At 39.8% G+C, this 23,751-nt stretch overlaps 1 protein-coding gene across 2 annotated transcripts in view; it reads left to right on the top strand.

Moving 5' to 3' along the window:
- Window positions 1-23,751, top strand: part of LOC140595956 (uncharacterized) — a 180,106-nt gene that overhangs the window by 52,857 nt on the left and 103,498 nt on the right. For both annotated transcript variants that reach the window (XM_072742400.1, XM_072742394.1), the window contains exons 7-12: window positions 392-495; window positions 9,168-9,282; window positions 9,440-9,613; window positions 14,955-15,061; window positions 18,818-18,888; window positions 21,696-21,729. In XM_072742400.1, coding sequence (XP_072598501.1) covers window positions 392-495; window positions 9,168-9,282; window positions 9,440-9,613; window positions 14,955-15,061; window positions 18,818-18,888; window positions 21,696-21,729 — 605 coding nt within the window. The remainder of the gene's footprint in view (window positions 1-391; window positions 496-9,167; window positions 9,283-9,439; window positions 9,614-14,954; window positions 15,062-18,817; window positions 18,889-21,695; window positions 21,730-23,751) is intronic.

Genomic DNA, 23,751 nt, shown 5'->3' with positions numbered 1-23,751 from the left:
AAAAGAGTTTATGTTTTTGAGAGAGACAGAGAGCGAGCAAGCAGGAGAGAGAGCACAAGTGGAGGGGAGGGGCAGAGGGAGAGGGAGAAGCTGGCTCTTTGCTGCAGAGGGAGCCCAAGGTGGGACTCCATCCTGAGACCCTGGGATCATGACCTGAGCTCATGAGCTGAAAGCAGATGCTTGACCAACTGAGCCACCCAGGATCCCCGAGAAAGCCGTATTTTAAAAAGAAGGAGCAGGTGGTGAAACCATGGAGGGTTGAGAACGAAGGGGCTAATTTTATTTACATTCTATGTTACATGTTTAAGTTACAGGATCGTTCAGAATTTTTATGATTCATTATCCAAATATGTAATTTTGTAAAATATAAATTTTGTTTGCACTCCTACAGGATGGCCTCACACCACTTTTAGTTGCTGTAAATGAAAAAAAAGAGAAAATTGTGGAATTTTTAGTAGAAAAAGCAAATATAAATGCAGTTGACCCCGCTAAAAGGTAAAGTTTTTTGTTTTTTGTTTTTTGTTTTTTGTTTTGTGAATCTTAGTATTTGGTCAAGAATGGTAACAATTTCTCAAGGCAGAAAGTTTAACTTAATAAGAAGAGTATTTATAAGTATAGTGAAAAATGTCAGCATGTGATCGGTTAGCTAGAAAACAATTACTCTGATAGGATAAGGTGAAGAACTTTATATAGTATAATTCAGAATCCTTTGTAATATAGATTGATGTCATTTGCAATAGTTTTTTACTGTATGATTTTACAGTAGCTAAAAGTGTTTCTTGTTAAAATTGTGAGTTTTTTTAGCTCAGAGCATGATGCCAGAGTCCGGGTATTGAGCCCCACATAGGGCTCCCAGCAGGGAGCATGCTTCTCCCTCTCCCTATGTCTCTGCCTTTCTTTCTGTGTCTCTCCTGAATAAGGAAATATAATTGATAAAAAAAAATTTTTAGAGAGTCCAAGCAGAAACCTCTGAAACTGTCTCCAAGCCTTCATTTGGTAGGGTAAACCAAAAACAACCCTGCATCCTAGCAGAGATGCAGTGGGATAGTGCTAAAGGATGAAAGGCTGGTGAGCTCTATCACATTTCTGCTTGATTCACTAGTCTGGCCCATTCAGAGACTGGAGAGATTGTGGCAAATATCTGTAGTTACTGTCAACTTAAACAAAGAGTAGTTCCAGTCATAGTTATTGTGCGCCTCTTATTGCTTCCAGAACAGATTGATAAGACGTCAGGTACATGGTATGTCACCACTGATTTGGCAAATGGATTCTTTTCTATTCCGCTAGTGAATCAGAAATAGTTCATATTCATAGAGTATAGGCAAAGTGTCCATTCATTTCATTTGCCTCAGCGTTTTATTAACTCATGGAGCTAGACCATTTGAACATCCCCAGAATACCTCATTGGCCTATCATATTAACACCATGCTAATTTGACATGAGGAGCGTAAGAGGCTATGACGCTTTGGGCCCTTGGTAAGACGGCATGAATTGACATATCCGTGAAGTTTTGAGGCATCTATTGGGCATGCCAGGAAATTCCCACAGGAGTGAAAGAAAAATTGCCACATTTTGAATACCTTTTCACAAAGACAGAAACTGGGAGACGTCTTTCGGTTCTGGAGGTAGCATATTTTATACCACTAATTCTCAATGCGTTGGGGGTGGGGTGGTGGGAGAAGAATTCTGCTCCTCAGGGAGCATTTGGCAGCGTCTGGAGACATGTTTTTTGACATGTCAAAAGCTGTACGTACTTAATGTATCGAATTCAGTGAGTTTGTGGATAAGTATAGACCTCTGTGAAATCATCAGTGCCTTAAAGCCATAGTCCTACCCATCACCTCCCAAAGTTTCTTCCTGCTCTTATTAATTAATTAATTAATTAATTAATTGGTAAGAACACTTAATGTAAGCTCTACCCTCTTAGCAAAGTTTAAGTATACAATGCAGTATTATTAGCTACAGACACTGCTAACAATAGATTCGTCCGGAGACATTTCCGATCCTCACAACTGAGGACGTTGCTGGCATCTAGTGGGTCGATGTCAGGAGTGCTGGTAAATATACCCAAGAGAGGCCTCCACAACAGTCCACCATGTCCATGGTACAAGGTTGGTAAACCTTGTCCTACATTGAGTACTCCTTTCATCCATACGCCTTGGTGAAACTAAAGAATGCAAGACTTCAGTGGTCTCAGAGCAGATGAATTGTGCAGCAGGTGCAGGCTGTGCTTAGGAGTCCTCACTGCTTTGGTCACAGGATCCAGTAGACCCTATGCTATTCATGGTGTCAGTGGTGGGGAAAAGCTGTGCAGTGGATCTTAGGGCAAGCCCCGTTGGAGAATCAGAGCACAGGCCCCTGGGGTTTTCTGATCTTGAGTCCCCATCAGAAGCTTGCCTGTAGAGGGGTCCTATGGGAGACAGAAATGACTTGGTTTTAGTATTCCTTCTGTGCTAAGTCATTGGCTGGACACAGCCTACCAGAGACACGAGGCCTTGGTGTGAGTGCTATGGTGGATATGAAAATGTAGCAGCTGTCTACATTTTGAGCTGCAGTTCAACTGTGCTCTCTGTGGTAGATCCTCTAGAAGACAAATCCAAAGAGTGCAACTCCCCGGCCTCTGTATTAGTCTGGGTCCAATCAGAAGACAGATATGACATAGTATTTTAAACAGTGGAAGTAAATACAAAGAATTACTAAATGATGATGAGATAATAATGAGAAGGTGGGACAGAGAAGTCTGAAGACAGTACCACAGAAGAGTTAACTTGGGGGGGGGGGGTCCAAAGTTGCTAAAGAAGGTGTGATTGCAGCACGATGGATGGCAGAGAAGTTTGAGTCCTGTATGTCTGAATTCCTCTGTGCATCCGATTACCAACCTCAACTCATTGGTGTCCCAGAGGGTTGTTCCTGTTAGCCTGGAGATTGAGCACTGGCCCTGGCCCACGTTCCGGTTTGCTTCCCTTCTTCTTCTTCGTCTTCTTTCATCTTCATCTTCATCTTCGTCGTCTTTGTGTTCTCCTCCTCCTTCTCCTCCTCCTTTCCTTCTTCTTCTCTTCTTCCTATCTCCTTCCTTTCTCCTCCTCCCTTGCCGCGCCCCCTTCACCAGCATCAGAAATACTCTTCCCAGCTGTGCACTCCAGAGCATGCAGTCCCAGCCCCAGCCAGTGACCTTCCTAAAATGGATACCATGCCCCTAGCAAATGCTCTTGACACCCTACTCACTCTCTGCATCCAGTCCTTAGTCTTAACTCTGCTGTATCCCTAAGGGGTTTGTTGCATCCTTCTGCATGTGCATATGATACACTGGAGGCCTTGCACTGCTCTGCTGGTCGGTGGGCTCATTGTTCCCTGACCCTCTCTATACATCCATTTATCAGACAGGACTCCCTGCACTCCTGAAGGGTAGTTCCTGTTTGCATGCTGAGTAGCACGGACTAGCTTTGGCAGGGCAACTCTGACTGCAGTTCCGACATCTCCTTCAAAGAGACCTGAATCCCAGCCTTGGGATTTACCCATTTGGGCAATCTTTCTTGGGTAATCTTGCACCTTAGGGTATTTGGATTTCTTTTCTCATCTTTATAGTTGATCTACTGTTATAGTTCATCATTTTTTATATTAAACATTCTCTGTTGAAATTACTAAGTGGTTTGTCTCCTGTTTGGACCCTCACTGATACACTATCCCTTCTTTTTGGAATGTGCTTCTCTCCCTCTTCACTGGCTAATCCCTATTCGTTCTTTAAGTTTTAGCTTTGATATCGCATCCATCCCTGACTCACTACCCTTATTTTTACATGACTCCGTAGGCCCTTTGTGCTCACCCTAAATGTGGCATTAAACTCGCCTCTACTCCGTGAACACCGCAATGTCATGTTTGTTGTTCCCTCACTGACTCCCACAATGCCAGAATACAGGTTTTCTGATTTAATTTTGTGGTCCCTTTGAGGTGGTTCTCCCAGGTCAGGGATTTTTAGTAGACTATGGCCCAGATCATCCTCAGCACACTGGAGCCCTCACAATCTCATCATGGTTTAATTATGACATAGTTTCAGTTTTCCTCAGGAGATAGAGTGGACTGCAAGGGAAGAGACATCCAAAGGAATGAATAACCAGTTATGAAAAGCTGTAGGTTGTTTTTAAAAGATTTTTATTTATTTGAGTGTGAGAGAACACAAATGGGGGTGGAGACCGAGGAAGGGGGAGAAGTAGACTCCCTGCTGAGCAGAGAGCTGGAGGCAGGGCAACCCCAAGGCCCCTGAGTCCTGACCTGAGCTAAAGAAGCCTTATTTTTATAAGATTTTATTTATTTATTCATGAAAGACACAGAGGAGAGAGAGAGAGGCAGAGACACAGGCAGAGAGAGAAGCAGGCTCCATGCAGGGAGCCTGACGTGGGACTCGATCCCGGGACTCCAGGATCTCGCCCTGTGCCAAAGGCAGGTACTAAACCGCTGAGCCACCCGGGATTCCCTTAACGAAGCCTTTTAATGGACTGAGCCAGCCAGGTGCCCCTATGGAAAGTGTGTGGTGAATTTCTTGGCAACTCTTAAAAGGAGGAGACATTCATGACAGCCCTGAAGTAGAATTGGAAAACCTGAGCTAAGGGATTTGGTAAAGCATTCATATCTCAGTTGTTTTTCGTCATAAAACATACATTACTCTAACACTTTGTTATTTTCATTGGTGTAACTACCAAATGAGTATGCAGCTAAGTTGAACCAGGACATACATGAGACTCAGATGGGGATGGGAGTTCTAATCAGGAACTTTCTAGAGGATGTGTGTTCTAGATCCGAAATTGTTTTCGACAGAAGTCTGGGAATTGGAAATCTTAGGTTTCAGGTGATTGTGAGAAAGTCTTTGGGGGATCCACCTAGCATTTGACCAAGGAACAAAGAAGCTCAGAGTTGGACTACCATATACGCTTTGAGTATCTCTGATCTATACAAAAACACTACAGTCAACCATATTCTTCAACTTACCTGGAGTCCTGGTGTGGAGTTCCTGTCTCCTTATAGCCTAGTAATGCCGTTGCCTCTCATCGCAGGTTGCGTTAGGAAATGTCAGTCTTCTATTCAATTGTCACTACAGAGAGCCTCTACTGGTCTCATAAGTCACCCTGGGGAATTCTAAGGGGACAAAAGATAATTTTCTAGCTGGCACCTGTAAGAGACAAATGCTTGATGCTCATAGTTGCAATCATTCACACGCACCAATACCATTTGGTCTAGCTAAGCTGAATGGGGCCAAGAAATGGTTTCTTGTTGTTGTTCCTTTGTTTTTGTTCATTGCTCTTCCACCAATGAACATGATCTGCCCTGGAACTAGCCACCCTCTCAGAAGGGACCCTAGTGGTCTCCAGAGTTCTGTAGTTCATTCCAGCAGCAGTTTCTGAAGATGCAGACCCCCTTAGTTTCTAGGTTGCTCATTCCAAACTACTTCCTGTCAAATCATGCCACCTACACACACAAAATGGCACACACACAAAATGGCCTCTGAAATAAGTGCCTACACTTGTATCTATGCATTTGTCTTGCTGTAAAAACACACCAAACTTCCCAATTTTGCTGGTGCATCTTGTGCCAACAGTGGCTTCTGTTAGGTTTTGTTGGTCAATTTCTTTTCTTTCTTTTTTTTTTTTTAAACTTTTTATTGATCTATTTGACAGAGAGAGAACAAACCAGGATAAGGAGCAACAAAGGGAGAGGGAGAGGCAGGTTCCCCACCGACCAGGTAGCCTGATATGGGGCTTGATCCCAGGACCCTCAGATCCTGATCTGAGCTGAAGGCAGATGCCTGACTAAGCCCCCACCCCCTCCCTTTTCTAAGCAGGCTATAGTCCCAATGGAAGGCTTAAACTCACAACCCCAAGACCAAGAGTTGCATATTGTATCAACTAAGCCAGTCAGGGGCGGCTCCTACTTTGGTTAGTCCTTAAAATCATTAACAAATGTAATAGGAATCTGGTGAGTTTGGGGGTAGCTAGTTTTGTATTAGCTGTTGTCGTGGGTTTGCCCCTGCTTTTTTCTATCTGCCTCACCCACAATACCGCGTGTAGTCCGGTTGTAATTAATTAATGGATCAATTACCACCACATTAAAAGGAGTTTCTGTAGACATTCGTATACAGCCTCTGTGTGTGTGTGTGTGTGTGTGTGTATCACATACACATAAATATGAACAGCCTATCCTGTTTGTATTTTACTTGATTTGTTTTTCAACCACATCATACCATTCTTCGATGTGGATCTTTCTGGTGAAATCTTTCCCATCCAATTCGTGCCTTCCCTGAGTATCTTCGAGAAACTCCCAACTTTTGTTAACAAGCATGTAGTTTATAAGGTACTTTACTCTCATTACCAAATAAATACACAGATATCAAAAGAGTGACCACTTAGAAGTTACAATGGGAAAATATATCATTTCATTAGAAAAAAGAAAAAGCCAGGATATAAATACATCACGAAGTGTATGCAGGATTTACATATGGTAAAAAAAACCTCCTGGAAGCTAAGGAGGGATGTCAAATAAGACGTAAAAGCAAAGACATAACGTGCATCTAAATACACTGATTCAGGGAGATTGATTCTGTTAACATTAATTGTCTTCACCTAATTACAAATTCTCTCCATGAATTCTTCAAATTTAGCATAGTGATTAAAAATTCATCTCCAGTAACAGACGTAAATATTGCCAAGAGAATACTGAAAGAGAAGATTAAAAAGGGGAACTATGGACCTGCATGGGATACTAAAGCATATGTATAAAGCAGTTAAAATACTAGAGTACTGATTGATACAAGGCAACTGGTCAATTGAATCCATTGTAAAACCCAGAAAAATGAAAACATAGCAGAATTTATGATAAAGTGGCATTTTAAGCTAGGTGAGAAAAGATGGGTTATTTAGAAGAAGCAAATAGCTGTTTTTTTAAACAGTTCTTAAATGTTGGGGCGTGGGCGCCCGTGTGGCTCAGTTGGTTAAGCCTCTGTTTATTTTTATGTTTTGTGTTTGTTGATTTTAGCTCCTATTCCTCCATCTCTCTCTCTCTCTCTCACCCTCTGTCCCTCCCTCTCTCTCAGAAAAACAAAACAAAAAAACAGAAAACAAACAAATGAAAACTTAAATGTTGCACCACACTGCAAACTAAATCTTGGATTGATTAAAGATTCAATTGGGGAATAACAGCAAAAAATAAGAATAAAGGAAATGTAAACGTAAGGCTGGGCCAACTGGGAGGATTATGAGGCATGCAGAAACGGGTTTTCATTTCATCTAGGGAATATGAATTGTTCTCCCCTTGTGAGCTTGCACTTGATGATACATGTCTCCCTCTCCCTGTGCCCTTCACCGCACTCATGTATTCTCTCTTTCTCAAAGAAATAGATAAATCTTTAAAAACTATCGAACTCTCCAAATGTATTTATTCTTCAGTCCATTTATTTCTCAAATAGAACCTGAACACGGGTTATGTAGCAGACATAGTCTACTCAGGATCTTTTCAATCTTAAAGAGACTTCAAGTTGCCCAGTATGAGCAAGATGAGAAATTTTATGTATTTAGGTTTTAAAGCTTTCATTGTAAAGTGTAATCTCTCCACCCAACGTGGGGCTTGACGTTTCAGGACACATGCTCTACTGACTGAGCCAGCCAGGCACTCCTAAGATGAGATTTTATTTTATTTTATTTTGTAAAAGTTAAAAGATGTATTTATTTTAAAGGGAGAGAGAGGGTCATGGGAGAGGGGAGGGACAGGGGGAGAGAGAGGAACCCAAGCAAACTCCACCCTGAGCATGGAGCCTAATGTGGGGCTCCGTCTTATGACTTTGAGATCCTCCTGAGACAAAACCAAAAGTTGGACACAAAATCAACCGAGCCATCTGGGTGCCCCTAAGGTGAGAAATTTTAAATGGACGTATTAGGCCTTAATCTCACCTGAAGCTTTTCCTTGGAACTTCCTGTCAAAGGAAAACATTTCAATATTAGAAATTGTAAAAGATTACCTTCACCTGCCCTTTTGACATTTCAATAATATTAAATACTAATATTGGTAATTGGAAATACTTGATTTCTATGAATCTAAACATTTTCTATTAATTAAAATGCTTAATAAAATGAGCTTCCCCACATCCCCCCTCCAAAAAAAATAAAATGAGCTGTGCCCGTTTATTTGAAATCCGAGCTTCCTTTGCTCAAACTTCCTTGAAAACCAAACTAAGAATTACTTAAAAATATTCTTTTGTTATTTTAGTCTCTTTTACCCGTAATGTGCTTTCAACTACTGAAAATTATTTTAGTTCTTGAACAATGTAATTCCAGGCATAGGACTAGAAGTGCAGCAGACCTGTTGTATATGTCATTATTTCACTTAAGGCACACTGTAGTCTGTATGATGCCCCACTATTTATGTACCAAGAAGAAATTTTTAAAAATCATGCCAGTTATAGTTTTAAGACATTTTGAATTGGAAATTGGTTTTCGATGTCAGAGATATTAAAAGGTGACAAAATGAGCATCTTGGAATCATTGAAATAGAGTATTCATGCTCATCCTTAAACGTAGCTGCAAAGTAAGCATAATTGGATCATTTTACCTAATTGTAGTGGGTCTTTGTAATTTGTAGTAATAGCTATAGTAATATTTGTGCTAGGAACTAGTATTCTAAATGCTTTGCATGGATCCTCATTTAAGGATCACGACAAGAGGTCTTCTGAGATAACTACTTTTTATTTTATTTATTATTACTATTGTTTCATAACCTCCATAACCAATAGGGGTCTCGAACCCCTGGCTCCCGAGATCGAGTGACATGCTCTTCAGAGTGAGCCAGACAGGCGACCTGAGATAACTATTTTTATGCCCATTTTGTGGATGAGGAAATTGTGATAAGGCTAAGTGGTCAATGTGAAGCGACAGAGTTAAAGTGGGAATCAAACCCAGGTTGAGCTGCTTCCTGAGGTCATGCTCTTCCTAAACAGATAGGCTGCTCTTTTAATAGAGCGGTGAAGAATGACTAATAAATATTGTACTTTCTTCCAAAGTAAACTAATTCTTTGTTTTGGAGTCATGAGAATAACATAGTATTTAACATTTACAATTCTATGAATTAATTTGAATGTTTTGAAAAGGTACACTGTAATTTCCTGACCAGTCCTTTCATGCTCACAGGAGTGCTCTGCACTTGGCCTGTGCCAATGGCCGTGAAGATATGGTGAAGCTCCTTGTAGATCGGAAATGCCAGCTAAACCTCCGTGATGGCGAAGACAGGACAGCTCTCGTGAAGGTGGGTCGTCACAGCTATGTCGGCCTGAGGTCGAATGGATTGAAGTCCTTGGAATGAACATTTGTTGCATTTAAACATAACTCATTGGTGAAACTTGTGGCATGTTTCCTTTAAGTTCCCAGAATTTACATTCTGTCTCTTGTTGTAATGCTGACAGGCTGTACAATGCCAAGAAGAGGCATGTGTAACTCTTCTCCTGGAACACGGTGCTGATCCTAATCTGAAAGACAACAAGGGCAACACCGCTCTCCATTATGCAGCCCGTGAAGAGATTCTCTCAATTGCAGAGAAGCTGCTTTTAAAAAACGCAAATATAGAGGCCAAAAACATGGTACAAATCAACTTTTTTTTACAACGTATTTGACATCATAAATAAATAAATAAATATATATATATTTATATAGCTACAAAGGTTTATATATATATGTGCATATATATGTACAGAGGTACATATGTATACGAAGACATTGGCACTGAATTTTATACAGTAGGTCGTGTCATCATGGAAACAACTCCTAAACCAAGGCACAGGGTAGGGAAGAGAAAAGTAATGCATATCGAAAGGCACCATTTTGTCTGCTAGCCACCCTTCCACCCCAGAAAGAAAATCTTCCCATTGGTGCCTGGGTGTAGATGGTGACCTCAGAGCCCACAAAGGATTGAAGGCCTAGAGGGGAGTGTGGTGATGGTGGAGGCTGAAAGCTGTGCAGGGGCTTAGGAATTGGATGCTTCTGGGGATGAGTAGGAGACCATGACCCAGAGGAGTAGCTTGGGTGAATGTAAATGGGAGGAGAAAGCAGCAGGTTGTAATAGGCCTTGGGCGCTCTAGGCCCTAAGGTTCAGAAGATGAGAGCAGGGGGATCAGGTCATGACATCCTACAGGGGGCATCTACTTGCCCTGGTAGCCACTCTGCCAGCCACGTACCACGTTGAGGCCTCCCATTCCGGAGAGTAGCTCCTGCTCAGCCTATGTAGTTCCTCAGTGGGGTGGTAGGTGTCCATGGGGAGCTGGTGCTGACCACACTTGCCAGGCTCCCTGTGCTTTCTTTGACGTGCATTACCTTCAGTCGCTGCCCTTGCAGAAACTCTGTTGTGTGCCATAGATAGGGTCGATTTTTCGTATTTGGAAGCTCAAGCATTTCCTGGATGAAAATATTTTGAAATAATTGTCTAAGCTAATTGCCTTCGGCTCAGGGCATGATCCCGTGGTCTCCCGAATCGAGTCCCACATGGCACTCCTTGAATGCAGGAGCCTGCTTCTCCCTCTGCCTGTGTCTCTGCCTCTCTCTCTCTCTCTCTCTCTCTCTCGGTCTCTCATGATTAAATAAATAGAAATCTTAAAAAACCAAAAACTGGAGAAGAAGAGGAAAGAACACAGTATAGTATTTTGCAGCTATAGCCACTTAGGTAAGAGTCTAAACTCTGCTTGCAAATCTAGAATGTCTTGATGGGAAGGAAGTAAGGAGTGTGTAAATAATGGAATCAAGTTGCATTTTGAGTTTACTACTCCTTGTTCTACCTCTAGCCATGGAAATTGAATGAAGGTTTGATAAGTGACTCATTTCTGTTTTTGTCTGAATCCTTAAGTGATAGGGAGAATTGGCCACGTAGGTGAAAGAGGGGACTGACATGGTTGTGTACTGTACTAGTTCTCAGCTAGACTTGTGCTGGTGAATCACAGTCAGCTAGGGAACTTTAAAAGAATTTACAAGCCAAAACTGTCCCGTGAAGATTTCGACGGAGTGAATCCAATAACGTGTGTACGCAGAAATTTGGAAGTAGTTTTTTGAGATTCTGATACAACTCTTGGCTAAGAACTACTGAATGGGTAGGTATACATATACAAATTTGGAGATGTAAAATAAAAAACAACTGATGTTTGATACTGGCTACTTCCTTCCACTCTCTCCAACATTAGCGTTTCATCTGTCTGTATCTCTTTGAGAATTACAGATGAAAATTATTGGTCATCTCTGTTGGCTCGAAAAATAATTACCTTTTCTTCCAACTATCAGTCATTCACCGGCACCCAGATGGGAAGTCTTTATGAGTAGTCTTTTAATAAGTAGAGTCTGACCGTTTAAAGATTTTACATGTTTTGCTACCATTCTGTTATTAGAAGCAGGGTTTTCCCAATTGCAGCAGTAGAAATCCGTGAACCTTCCTTTTTAGTTGAAGCTGTGCGATAGACTATCTTAGGATGTCTTTCAAATTCATAGGGCCCTGGCATAGTCACTACTGTGTTAAACATTCAGCATGTAGTTAGTGACAATACAGATGGTAATTGTTTTAATAACTTTGCTTCAGCATTCCTCTGAACTCCTGTCTGTTCAGCTAGCAATCTGAGGGAAGTAAATACAAATAGATTGTAGTTGAAACAAGCATTGGAAAATTCTGACAGTAGGTGTTAATGAGTCTTCACAGCAATTTTCCTTAGAAGGTGGGGCCTAATTTGTTGGGAAAACATGATCCTGATGCTTTAGGAAAGGTTTGATGTCCAAGTATTTGTTTTACGCACAGCCATTGGAAACAGTCACAGCAAATAGAAAAACACAAGTAGGCTATAGACTAGATGTGGCCCCCGGATGTATTTAGTTTCCACTGTCAGTTGAGCTAACATTTAAAATTATGACACGCATGTAGAACTCTGGATTTTGAGCTTTTCTTATAGATCACTTCTGGTACCTTCAGCCCATGCTGCTGTTTGGTATGCTGTGCAGAGGCTGTCCCTTTATATGAGGCGTGTGTCTCCAGTTTGCTCGTGTCCCCGACTAGGTTCTTCACTGACTCGTGTCACCTGCTTTGCCTCCATAAGCATTGAGTTTACCATTCCTGTTTTATGGTATATGTTGACAAAGATTTCAAGATTTTCAAGACACTCCATATTAATTTATAATATATATTTTGTATTTTATGTTAATTTCTTAGGATTGGGATTGAATTTTCTGTTTCTTCGTCTCCTTATTTTTTTCATTACTTTATTCAGTAATTGAAGAGAGACACACAGAGAGAGGCAGAGAGCTAGGCACAGGGGGAAGCAGGCTCTCTATGGGGATGCTGATGTGGGCTCGATCCCAGGACCCTGGGATCACCATGCTCAACCACTGAGTCACCCTCTGCCTCAGGATGAATTTTCCAAGTTAAAATTTAAAAGATTTTTTTTTGAAAACCATTTTTTCTTTAAATGTACAGTAATCATGTTCCTTTTGGAATATCTGCAAGTCATATGAGGTTAATCCATCTTATTTGGATATATTATGCATATTGCAGAGAATATTAAATAATTTAGTAGTATTGATTGTGCTAAAAATAATCTATGTAAGCCAGTGTTAGAATTTTTTTGTTAAGATTTTTTACTTAAATTCATTTTACCCATCTATAAAAGCACAGTGCTCGTCCAGTATTCCTATTTTTATTGATAAGCTGCTATATTTTTATTTCTGATTTACTCTTTGCCTAAAATACAGAATAATTTTAAATAGTAATCACAGTAAAAACTGGAATCCTTAGAGGATTTTTTTTTTTCCTTAGAGGATTTTTAGAAGTGGATATGCCTTACGGGTCCCAGAATTAATATAATTGAGACCAAATCTGATACTGACTTATTTCATGTAGCGTCATACCCTAAGTCAGTCAGAGGAAGACAGTTATCATATGGTCACATTCATTATGTAGATGGTAGAAACAAAACAGAGTATCAGAGGGGAAGAGAAGAAAAACTGAAACAAGACAGAGTGAGGGAGACAGACCTTGAAACTCTTAATCATAAGAACCAACCTGTGTGTCCCTGGAGGGGTTGGTATGGGTGGATGGGGTAACTGGGTGATGGACGTTACAGAGGGCACATGATGGAATGAGCACTGGGTGTTACATAAGACTGCTGAATCACAACCTTTTACCTCTGAAACTAATAATACACTATATGTTATTTAATTGAATTTAATCAAAAAGGTAAAAATGAGAAAAATCTCATACTGAGCTTTCTAACAGTTAAGGTAAAGCTTTATCATTGTATAATAGGAGAAAGTCCAAGGACTATTACTTATTTGTTTCTTTTAAATTTTATTTTTTTCAGTTTGCCACAATAAAGTATAACACCCAGCGCTCATGTCATCATTTGTGCCCTTCTTGACCAAGGACTGTTTATTCTATTTAAAAATATTTTATTGATTTATTCATGAAAGACACTGAGAGAGAGGCAGAGACACAGGCAGAGAGAGAAGCAAGCTCCATGCAGGGAGCCAGACGTGGGACTTGAACCTGGGGCTCCAGGAACACACCCTGGGCTGAGGGCAGGAGCTCAACCTCTAAGCCACTCAGATTTCTCAACCACGAACTACTTAGTATTAAGCATTCAATGTTCAGTTGAAGCTTGTTTATTTTACTTATTCTTTTTCTATTTTTGATTTCTCCTAAGTTTTATTTACATATTTTAGAGAGACAGCTTGTACATGCACAGGCTTGGAGGGTTGGGTGAGGGGAAGAGGGAGAGAGTATCTTAAACAGACTTGGTGCTGAGTGCCAGGGGAGCCCAGAATCCAAGGTGGGGCTGGATCTCACCACCCTGAGACAAAACCAAGGGTCACTCAACTGGCTACGCAACCCAGCTACCCTGAAACCTAGCTCTTTTCATTCAGAGTCCATCTCCTTAGTGACTCCTTAGTGACTCAGTGTTTTGTGTTGACATCTGGGATCCCTATACCATTGATAGAAGAGAATCAAGCAAGTTTGTACAACCTGGAGAAAACCCTCGCCTTTATTGGAAAGTTTATTGGAAAGCTATATCCCCGAGAACTCTTATTTCTCAAGTATTAATGTTTGCTACAAAAAATAAAAGGAATTGTCAAATGGGGATAAGCAAATGTAAATGGAGTTCATTTGTGCTACATGTATAGTGCGGTTTTGAATATTTCACAAACATAGATGATCATTGAATCTTTCTTCTGGTGTCTTCCAGTGCCTTCCTTCTTGCAAATTATGTATTCTTTGGAATATAATTGAAAAAACACTATTCCAGAGATATCCATTAAAATCAATAACAATATTTTAAATATTAACTACTATGTTTTAGAGAGTGGAGATACAGAGATTAAAAAATCACCCCTGCCTTCGAGAAGTTCTTGGTTTAGATGGTGTGGAATAGAGCGTACCATGGTATATTATGTGAGAGAAGCAAAGATTCTTGGAGCCAGGCAATGTTTGAAGCGAGTTTGTAGAATGACTTCAGATAATCTATGAAGAGGTAGCGGAGGTCTATTTTTTTTTAATTTTACTTTTTAAAAAGATTTTATGTTTTTGAGAGAGACAGAGAGTGAGCGAGCAGGAGAGAGAGCACGAGTGGAGGGGAGGAGCAGAGGGAGAGGGAGAAGCTGACTCCTTGCTGCAGAGGGAGCCCAAGGTAGGGCTCCCCCCTGAGACCCTGAGATCATGACCTGAGCTCATGAGCTGAAGGCAGATGCTTGACCAACTGAGCCACCCAGGCTCCCTGAGAAAGCAGTCTTTTAAAAAGAAGGAGCAGGTGGTGAAAACACAGAGGGGTGAGAAGGAAGGGGCTAATTTTATTTGCTTTCTACAATATATGTTTTAAGTTTAGCAGAATGTATAGAAATTTTAAAATTTAGCATGCGAATACATAATTTTATAAATTGTAAGTTGTTTTTGCACTTTTACAGGATGGCCTCACACCACTTTTAGTTGCTCTAAATGAAAACAAAGAGCAAATGGTGAAATTTTTAGTAGGAAAAGGAGCACGTCTACTTGCAGGGGATACGGTTAAAAGGTAGAGTATTCTTTTGTTTTGTTTTTTAAACCTTACTCTTTTGTCTTGAGTGGTAACAATTTCTCATGTCATAAATTTTATCTTAATAAGATGATTAAGTTATAGTCATATAGTGAAAAATGTCAGGATGTCATCTCTTAGGTAGAAAGCAATTATTCTGACAGGCCAACATGAACAGTGTATAGCAGAATTCCTATTTCTTTGTAATATTGATTGATGTCATTTGCAATAGTTTTTTTGCCATAGGATTTTATATTAAAAGGGTTTCATATTAATATTATTAGTTTTATAATGGGGACTCCCAACTTGTAGTTTACTTTATGACACAATTCTGGATATCTGAACTCTTTTATTAATATTTTTTAAGATTCTGTTTCATACTTTAAAAGATATATAATAAGCATAAGTAGGAGTTGTTTTGTTTTTTTGGATGACTCTTTGCTTTATTACTTTTTGTTGAAGAATACTGATGTTGTTAGATGATCCCGAAGTGGTTACCATTAGCAGATACTCTGGGTTCATCAGTTTTTATACTTTTTCATGTCCAGTATGTTTTATCATTTTCATTTTTAATTGGAATGGATTGAAGGATGAAAGAGAACCTTAGGTGAATAGACTCTTCCTTTAATGAGGAGAAATCATAGGTGAGTGATAAAGAGAAAAGAGATGGACTTTAGATTCACAGAAGACTAGGTTTAATCCTTAGCTTGCCTCCTTGCTGGGTATGTGACCTTGGAAACATTACTTACCATCACCAGATACATTTCCTGATATGAAAAGGAGGATAATAATATATCCTTCAAGGGTGGTTGTGTGTAAATAATTATATATATATATATAATCATGTAATTTAGTGCCTACCACATGCTTAACTTAGCATCATTAACTGCAACTATGACTGTTTTCTTATCATTAGTGTGAATATTACTGTTTTAAGCCTACAGATAGCTTTTATACCGACCTGGCCTCCAGGTGGTTTGGAGGTACAATGTACCAGTTTAAGGAAGAGATGGGGATTTTTAAAATGATTTTATTTATTTATTCATGAGAGACACACAAAGAGAGGCAGAGACACTGGCAGAGGGAGAAGCAAGATCCGGAACTCCAGGATCACGCCCTGAGCCAAAGGCAGACACTCAACCGCTGAGCCACCCAGATGTCGCAAAATGGGGAATTTTTTTAAAAAAACCCTTCACCTATTCAGATCAGTGACCTCGGCATAGTTTCTTGTTCATCAGAGGGTTTTAAATTAGCAACTTCTACTATAATACCCAAGTGGAACCAGAGGATTCTTTTTTTTCGCTTCATTTTAGCCGTGGGGTTAATTTACAAAAATGAACACTTGGACATGTTAGTGGTCAATTCTGTAGCAACATGTGAGATATTACCCTGATGAAGTATATCAGATTAGGTGCTTAAATACTCTGAGTTCTTAAGGATGAAGTTATCTCTCTGTTATTTTAGACTAGCCCTTATGCTTGCTGTAAAATATGCTGTAAAAGATGAACCATGAAATATAGTCAGTCTTCTCTTTAGGAAGGTTTTCCTAAGATGTATATAGATGGACTGCAGAAGAATATGCTATTATTAATAGTGTTAATATGTAAGTGTTTACATTAAAATGCTAGTTTACTGGGATACCTGGGCAGCTCAGCGGTTGAGTGTCTGCAGTGGACACAGGGCATGATCCCGGGGCCTGGGGATCGAGTCCCATGTCTGGCTCCCTGTGAGGAGTCTGGTTCTCCCTCTGCTGATGTCTCTGCCTCCTCTCTCTCACTCTGTGTGTGTGTGTCTCTCATGAATAAATAAATAAAATCTTTCTTCAAAAGTGAAAATAACTTAAAACATGCTAGATATTTCTCAACTGAGGTTTAAAATATAGTAAAATAGTGTTACTTCCTATGTAACAGCTGAGAAGGTATAATTTGATTCAGCACTTTGGGATGGCAGTGAGTTAGAGCCTATCATCACCCAGAAACCAAGCAAAAGGCTAGAGTAGTTAGAAGTAGCAATGAGTGCAGGATTCTTTATGTCAGGACTCTTGAGACCTTTATGCTTAGGGATCCTCACTGTATCTGTTTCATTCCAACTATAACCCTTCTGCATGTGGTTCACATAATGTTATACCTGGGTGCTTTTTAAAAAGATTGATTTTATTTATTATTTATTTATTTATTTATTTATTTATTTATTTATTTATTTTTATTTATTTATTTATTTAAGAGAGAACAAGCACAAGTGAGGCGGAGGGGTGGAGGGAGAGGGAGAAGCCGACACTCTGCTGAGCTGGGAGCCCAACACAGGGCTGGATCCTGAGACCATACCTGAGCCAAAGGCAGATGGTTAACTAACTGAACTACCCACCTCAATGTCTGTTTTTACTAAAGAGTTACTTGTGTCCTAAGATGTTCAGTTTCATAGGAAACTGTATACTTTTCCTTGTGGGTTATCGCCTATATTTTCCCCCTTGAATTTTCCGAGAACCTAAGGATTTCCCTACGACCAAAGAGACAGTCCTCTTTCATAAGCCTTTTGGATGGAAAAAAGGACATACTCATCATTCTGTGGTTTCCTTTGATTCTGTTCCTGCAACATTGCTGTTGAAACTGGTTCTGCAGTCCAGTCATGATTGGCTTTTGCTCATAGGATGCCCTTGCTGATCCTCATTCCTCGGTGCTCATGGTGATCCACACTTAGAATTCAAACTTAGAACCCTTTTTTGGTTATTACATATGCTTATATGCTCAGCTGCTATTCCAAAGCCACCGGCGTGCTGTTCTGGCAGCTGGGCCTTCTGGCTTTAGCCCCCATACACCCTTCCCTTCACACTCAAAAACCTTACGTGGAAACCATATATTAGCCCAGACCTTCATGATGAATTAACCTTCGAGGATTTTGTTTGTCTTTTCTGCTAGCAGACTTTAGTTAGGACCATTCTAAACTATTAAAGAAGTTCAAATAATACTATGAGACTGGACTTTCCTTCCCCTTTGTTCCTACATCTGTAGCCGAAGGCTGCTTTATTTATTTTTTTTAAGATTTTATTTTTATTTATTCATGAGAATACACAGAGAGGAGAGAGAGAGAGGCAGAGACACAGGCAGAGGGAGAAGCAGGCTCCATGCAGGGAGCCCGACATGGGACTCGATCCTGGGTCTCCAGGATCACGCCCTGGGCTGAAGGCAGTGCTAAACCACTGAGCCACCCGGGCTGCCCCCCAAGCCTGCTTTAAATCCTGTGGAATACCTTTTTTTATTAGGTCATGGAAGGTCTCATATTGCCCTTCCCAGAGTTGTGGGCATCACCTTGCCTGAGAGGCCACGTTTTGGGTATTAACCTCATTAAATCCTCCTAACGGCCTTGTAATAGAAGATGGTAAGATTCCTGTTTTATAGAGGAAGACTTTGAGTGGAAGAGAAGTGGCAGGTCTAAGAACAAAAAAACTGCTGGTTTTCGAGCTGGGACTTTGGGATTTGAGACACTTTCCATTATGGCATTCTAACTCTTAGTTTACTGAGCAAAATGCCTTCAACTCATGACTGGTTCACCTTACTTTTGATTCTCCTTTAATTATAATTACATACTTGATAAAAGTTTTTAGAACTAACAAATTTGAAGTACCTATTCGGGTAATTTAAGTTTTGATGTTAACCCTGATATTCTTTGAAAAATCTTAAGAATTTGATATATCTGGTAAATATTTTTCATATCAGTATTTAAAAAGTCTCATTGTTTATCACTCTTTCTTATACGTAGCAGTGACCAACTAATTTCTGAACATAAAGAAGAAATGAAACCTGAAAATTCTTCACAGAATCATGATCTAGGTACGATTTTTTAGAGTGAATTACTTATGGTGGTCCTAACATAGATGAAGTCAGAATAAGGCAGTTTTGATAATGAAAGAGCAATGAAAACAAAATGAAACAAATCCGATGTGTAAATTGCATGGGTGTTTGGTTTCTTAATTTCTTTCTCAATAGTCTAGGATTCAGAATTTGAGAAGTTCTTTTTGGTAATTTAAAATATGAGGCAGTATTGTCTGAAAATAAATTCGTTATCTTAGTATTTTTTAGATTTTATTTCTTTATTCCTCAGAGACACAGAGAGAGAGGCAAAGAGAGAGGCAGAGGGAGAAGCAGGCTCCATACGGATGCCTGATGTGGGACTCAATCCCAGAACCCTGGGATCACAACCTCAACCAGTGAGCCATCCAGGTGCCCTCATTATTAGTTATGATACTTAAAATCCCATGGGATATCTTTGTGTAAATAAGGAAAAAAGATTTTCAAGTTAGTATGTTTTATGTTTCCTCTATAAACATGTTATAAAAATTATACTGGTTATACAAATGGCATTTTGACTTTTACAAGTGGATTTCATTTAGTAAATATTATTATAGTGTGATTTGTCTCATTATCCTTAAAACTGGAACTCTGCAATACCTTGCTGGTCCTTTACACAAATGGCAAACAATGAGAACTGCGAAACCTAGCTAGTGTGCAGCAATACCAATGAGATTGCTTGATTTTTTAGGTGATGACCTATCCTACGGAAGCCTGTTGAGGAGCACAGGTTATTTTAGATGCTGTTGCCATCAACGCAATCTCACTATTAGTGACTTCACTTCTCTTAAGTCAGAATGTGATATGTTGACTTCATTAGGACAATGTTCTCTCCTGTTTGTTGCATAATACTGTAGTTTTTTGGAAATAAGATACTCTGTTATCATTAGTCAAAATATGATCATAATAAATATTCAAAAAGGGCAACTTGGGCTCAACAAATTATAATAAAAGCACAAAAATGTTCGCAGTAACAAAGATGTTATCGTTGCTCCCCAGAGGTGGCACCTAGTGCGTTGCATGGTCTGAAATGTAGGAAGAAACCTTTAACTTAGTGGATCTCTATCACAGAAATTCTTTAGGTTGGCTTTGGTTTTGCAAGTTATAAGAAGCAAAGATGGAATAGAGTTTTGGTCTTTCAAGGTGCTCATAGTAGAATAGAGCTGTCTTTGTGTTGTGTGTTTTTTTTTTTAAGATTTTAATTTATTTATTCATGAGAGACAGAGAGAGAGAGAGGCAGAGATATAGGCAGAGGGAGAAGCAGGCTCCAGGCAGGGAGCCCGACATGCGACTTGATCTGGGAAGTCGGGGATCAGGGCCTCAGCCAAAGGCAGACACTCAACCGCTGAGTCACCCAGGAGTCCCTGTCTCCTTTCCTGCTTGGCTAATTAGCAACAGCTTCAGGCATATTTTCACATGACAATATCCGTGACCAGAAGGACTGTGTTTGTCTCTGTGTTTCGTTTATATAGGAAGAAAACTCAGCCTATAAGACTAACATTTTATAGGCTAGGTAACATGACTTGCTTGTTCCTAAACCAGTCACTGGTAAGTCAGGTACTGTGATTAGCTTAGAATAATCCTTTCTCCTTTTGCAGCTGGGGCAAGACCACGTTCTTTGTGTATTGGGACACTAAATATCCAAATAAAGCTGTGGTTCTCCAGCAAGAATGAAGACTATGGAATGGCTGTTGGGGAGGGAGCCAGCAGGGATTGATAGGAGAATTTCAAATAGAAGAGTAATCAGATTAGATTTGAATTAGGGCCCTTTGGTTATGGCATAAAATGGGGATCACCAAGCTTTTCTTAAAAGGGCCAGATAGTGAATATTTTAGGCCCTGGGGTCTCACACTCTGCCATTGTCGTGTGAAAGTAGCCATAGCAATATGTATTGAAATAGATGTGACTGTGCTCCATTACAACTTTATTTACAGAACCAGATGGCAGGTTGGATTTGGCCTGTGGCCATAGTTTGCAGGCATTTCCTGTGGAGGATAGATTGAAGAATACCAAGTTAAAGATACTAGAAGACAAAGGAAGCTTTTATTTCCTTAGCCAAGTATCATTCCATTTTGAAATTTTCAGCCCTCTCTACTGAACAAGTCAGGAGGCTCAATTCATTCCATTTAAAATGTTGTTCTTTTTCTCGGCCTTATGTCTTTCTCTAGAAAAGGTTTTGAGAAGAGTTTATTTATTTATTTGAAAGATAGCACAAGCGAGGTGGAAGGACAGAGGGAGAGAGAAAAGCAGACTCCCTGAGGGTCTCCACCCAGGACCCCAAGATTGTGACCGGAGCCGAGCCGAACTTTGTGATGAAGTGTTTCATCCTGAACTTAGCAGTCTTCCACTGAGGAGCTGGAGAGGTTCCATCGTGTTCCAGCCAAATATGTCTAGTCTGTTTTAACTGCTCCTAGTAGTGGAAGTCCAGGAAAATCATGCTATTTAAGTTTGCCATTGTCACTTTAGGATAATGACTCTGCTGATGATACCATTTCCTGTCAGTCTCATAGGGTTTGGTTACAATAATGGTCATTAGAAACATCCACTTGTATGTACCACATTCTGATAACTAGAATTCTTTTCTTGCATTGGTAATTATAGAGGAGAAAATGAGATTTCTTAAAGCATTAACTGCCTACCAATAGTACAATTAATATCCACTGTAGTGTGGTTTCCAGGTGTGGTCCCAAAGGAATACTTTTTAACAACTCATCATCTGTCTTACACTTTTAATATTCTGTATTTTTCTATTGTTGACTTAAAATGTATTTTTCTGCTTTCTTTACTAGTGGCTAAGAAGTCTGAAGAAGTCGCTTTAAGCCGGTAGGACTTTTATGGATTTTTTAAAAATGACGTGTTAACTAAGGAAGTGGAGAGGAAAGGATTTGTTGAGTGTTGTCTTCTGGGCTAGACACTATATTATGTGCTTCATACGTATTACTTATTACTTATTAGTCATTGCAATAGTTTCACCAAGGAGCTGTGTTGTTATAGCCTACTTTTTATTAACTAGTCAGCTGTAGTTCAGGGAGATGGATAAATTGACCCAGGATTCCATAGTTAATGAGTAGCAGACCCATGATTTGAATGTTAGCCTGTGTGGCTCCCACGTACATGTTGTGCCCCTCAGCAGCACTGGAATTAAGATACAGATCTTAGATCATCCCAGAATGTCAAATTTCATTACATGTTAACTCTGATTTAGAGTTTTCTTAAGAACCAGGCAAGTCCAAGCATTTTCCTAATATATTTGACACAACTAGTGATAGCTAGACGTAATTATTGCAGTGGTAACTAGTTTCTTGTTTTTACTGTCAAAGATTTTGGAGTGGATCTCAGTTACCTATGGCCACAGTACCATAGCTTTTACATAAGCAAGCCCTAATCTGGCAAGCTCTTAGATATAGTGACGTCTGCTCTCCTTGAGATGAATGATTTTTCTGAAAGTGAAGGATATGTAATCTAGGTATAGACCATGTAACGTTAATTAAATTTATCATCTATTTAGAGGGTATTTCTAAACAGTTGTCTATTGACTGACTTCTGAGTCTAATTTTCCCTTTAGGCTGGCACCCTTGATAAGTTCTGTGAAGCTTTTTCTTTTTTTGTAGACTTGTTTGCTTTTCTCCATGTCCTTTCTATACTCTTTTCTTGATTGTTTTGTAACTTTCTTCTCCAATTTTCTTGCTGTTTCTTTTATTCCATTACGTTTTATCATTTCTGCAGCTAAGGATTCTCCATTTTTCTAAAGACAAAATGAAAAGCAGATAGAATTTCAGGGTTTTAAAGAATCTTAGAGATGTGTTAATCAAAATACTCTCTGATGCTGTAACCCATGTTTAACATCCTTACCACGTGGTTGTTGAAGTGGAGAATTTGAAACTCAAAAGGGATTAAAGTGACTTACTTGAATTTGATAACTGACAGAAATGAGATTTAAATTTAGATTTTTTCCCTTTTCTCTCATCTTGTAGGTAAGTGATTTAATAAAATAAAGATAGGGAGTGGGTCTAGTGTACACGAGACAGGAATTAGCAGGAGAGGGCATGTTTCAAGAAGAACCACACTGGGTTGAATAGGAAAAGAGTTTTAGAAATGATGTCAGAATATTGGGGTTTATGACAACATAGACAAAGATCAATTACAAAAAGAAAGAACACAACATATTGGGTGTTGTTTATAAAAGCATATTAAAATAGAGCATTCAAGAGAGTCCTGAGCAGCATTTCTTTTTGTTGGTTTATTTATTTATTTATTTTAATTTTTATTTATTTATGATAGTTACACACACACAGAGAGAGAGAGAGAGAGAGAGAGAGGCAGAGACACAGGCAGAGGGGGAAGCAGGCTCCATGCAGGGAGCCTGACTTGGGACTCGAACCTGGGTCTCCAGGATCATGCCCTGGGCTGAAGGCGGCACTAAACCACTGGGCTACCCAGCTGCCCTACTTCAGAGTTTCTGTTGAGAAACATTAAAATCAGTTCAGCCACTGGCAAGAGTATTTACAGCAAATAGGAATGGGATATCATCGACTTCTACCCCACCTTACAGAAGGCGGGTTAGATCCTCTCAAATAATGGGGGGAATGGAGATTCTGAACTATGTAAATGTATGGCCCAAGGTCACAAGGTCTTGTGATCACTCCACCTCTTTTCGTAATTCTCTGATGCCCTTCCTGTGTATGTGTAGGGTTTGGTGGGGTAGGACTAGCTGTCAGATCAATAACGGAGCTTCATTTGGGTAGTTGGTAAGGTGCCTACATTGAGATGACTGCATGGATGACTCAGACTCCATTTAGCTGGTTCTCCAGGAGCAGGAAATGGCTCCTATTCTTGGTCATTTGA

Source organism: Vulpes vulpes, chromosome 2, assembly GCF_048418805.1.
Source record: "Vulpes vulpes isolate BD-2025 chromosome 2, VulVul3, whole genome shotgun sequence".
Taxonomy (NCBI): Eukaryota; Metazoa; Chordata; class Mammalia; order Carnivora; family Canidae; genus Vulpes; species Vulpes vulpes.
This window is presented reverse-complemented; position numbering and strand designations above follow the sequence as displayed.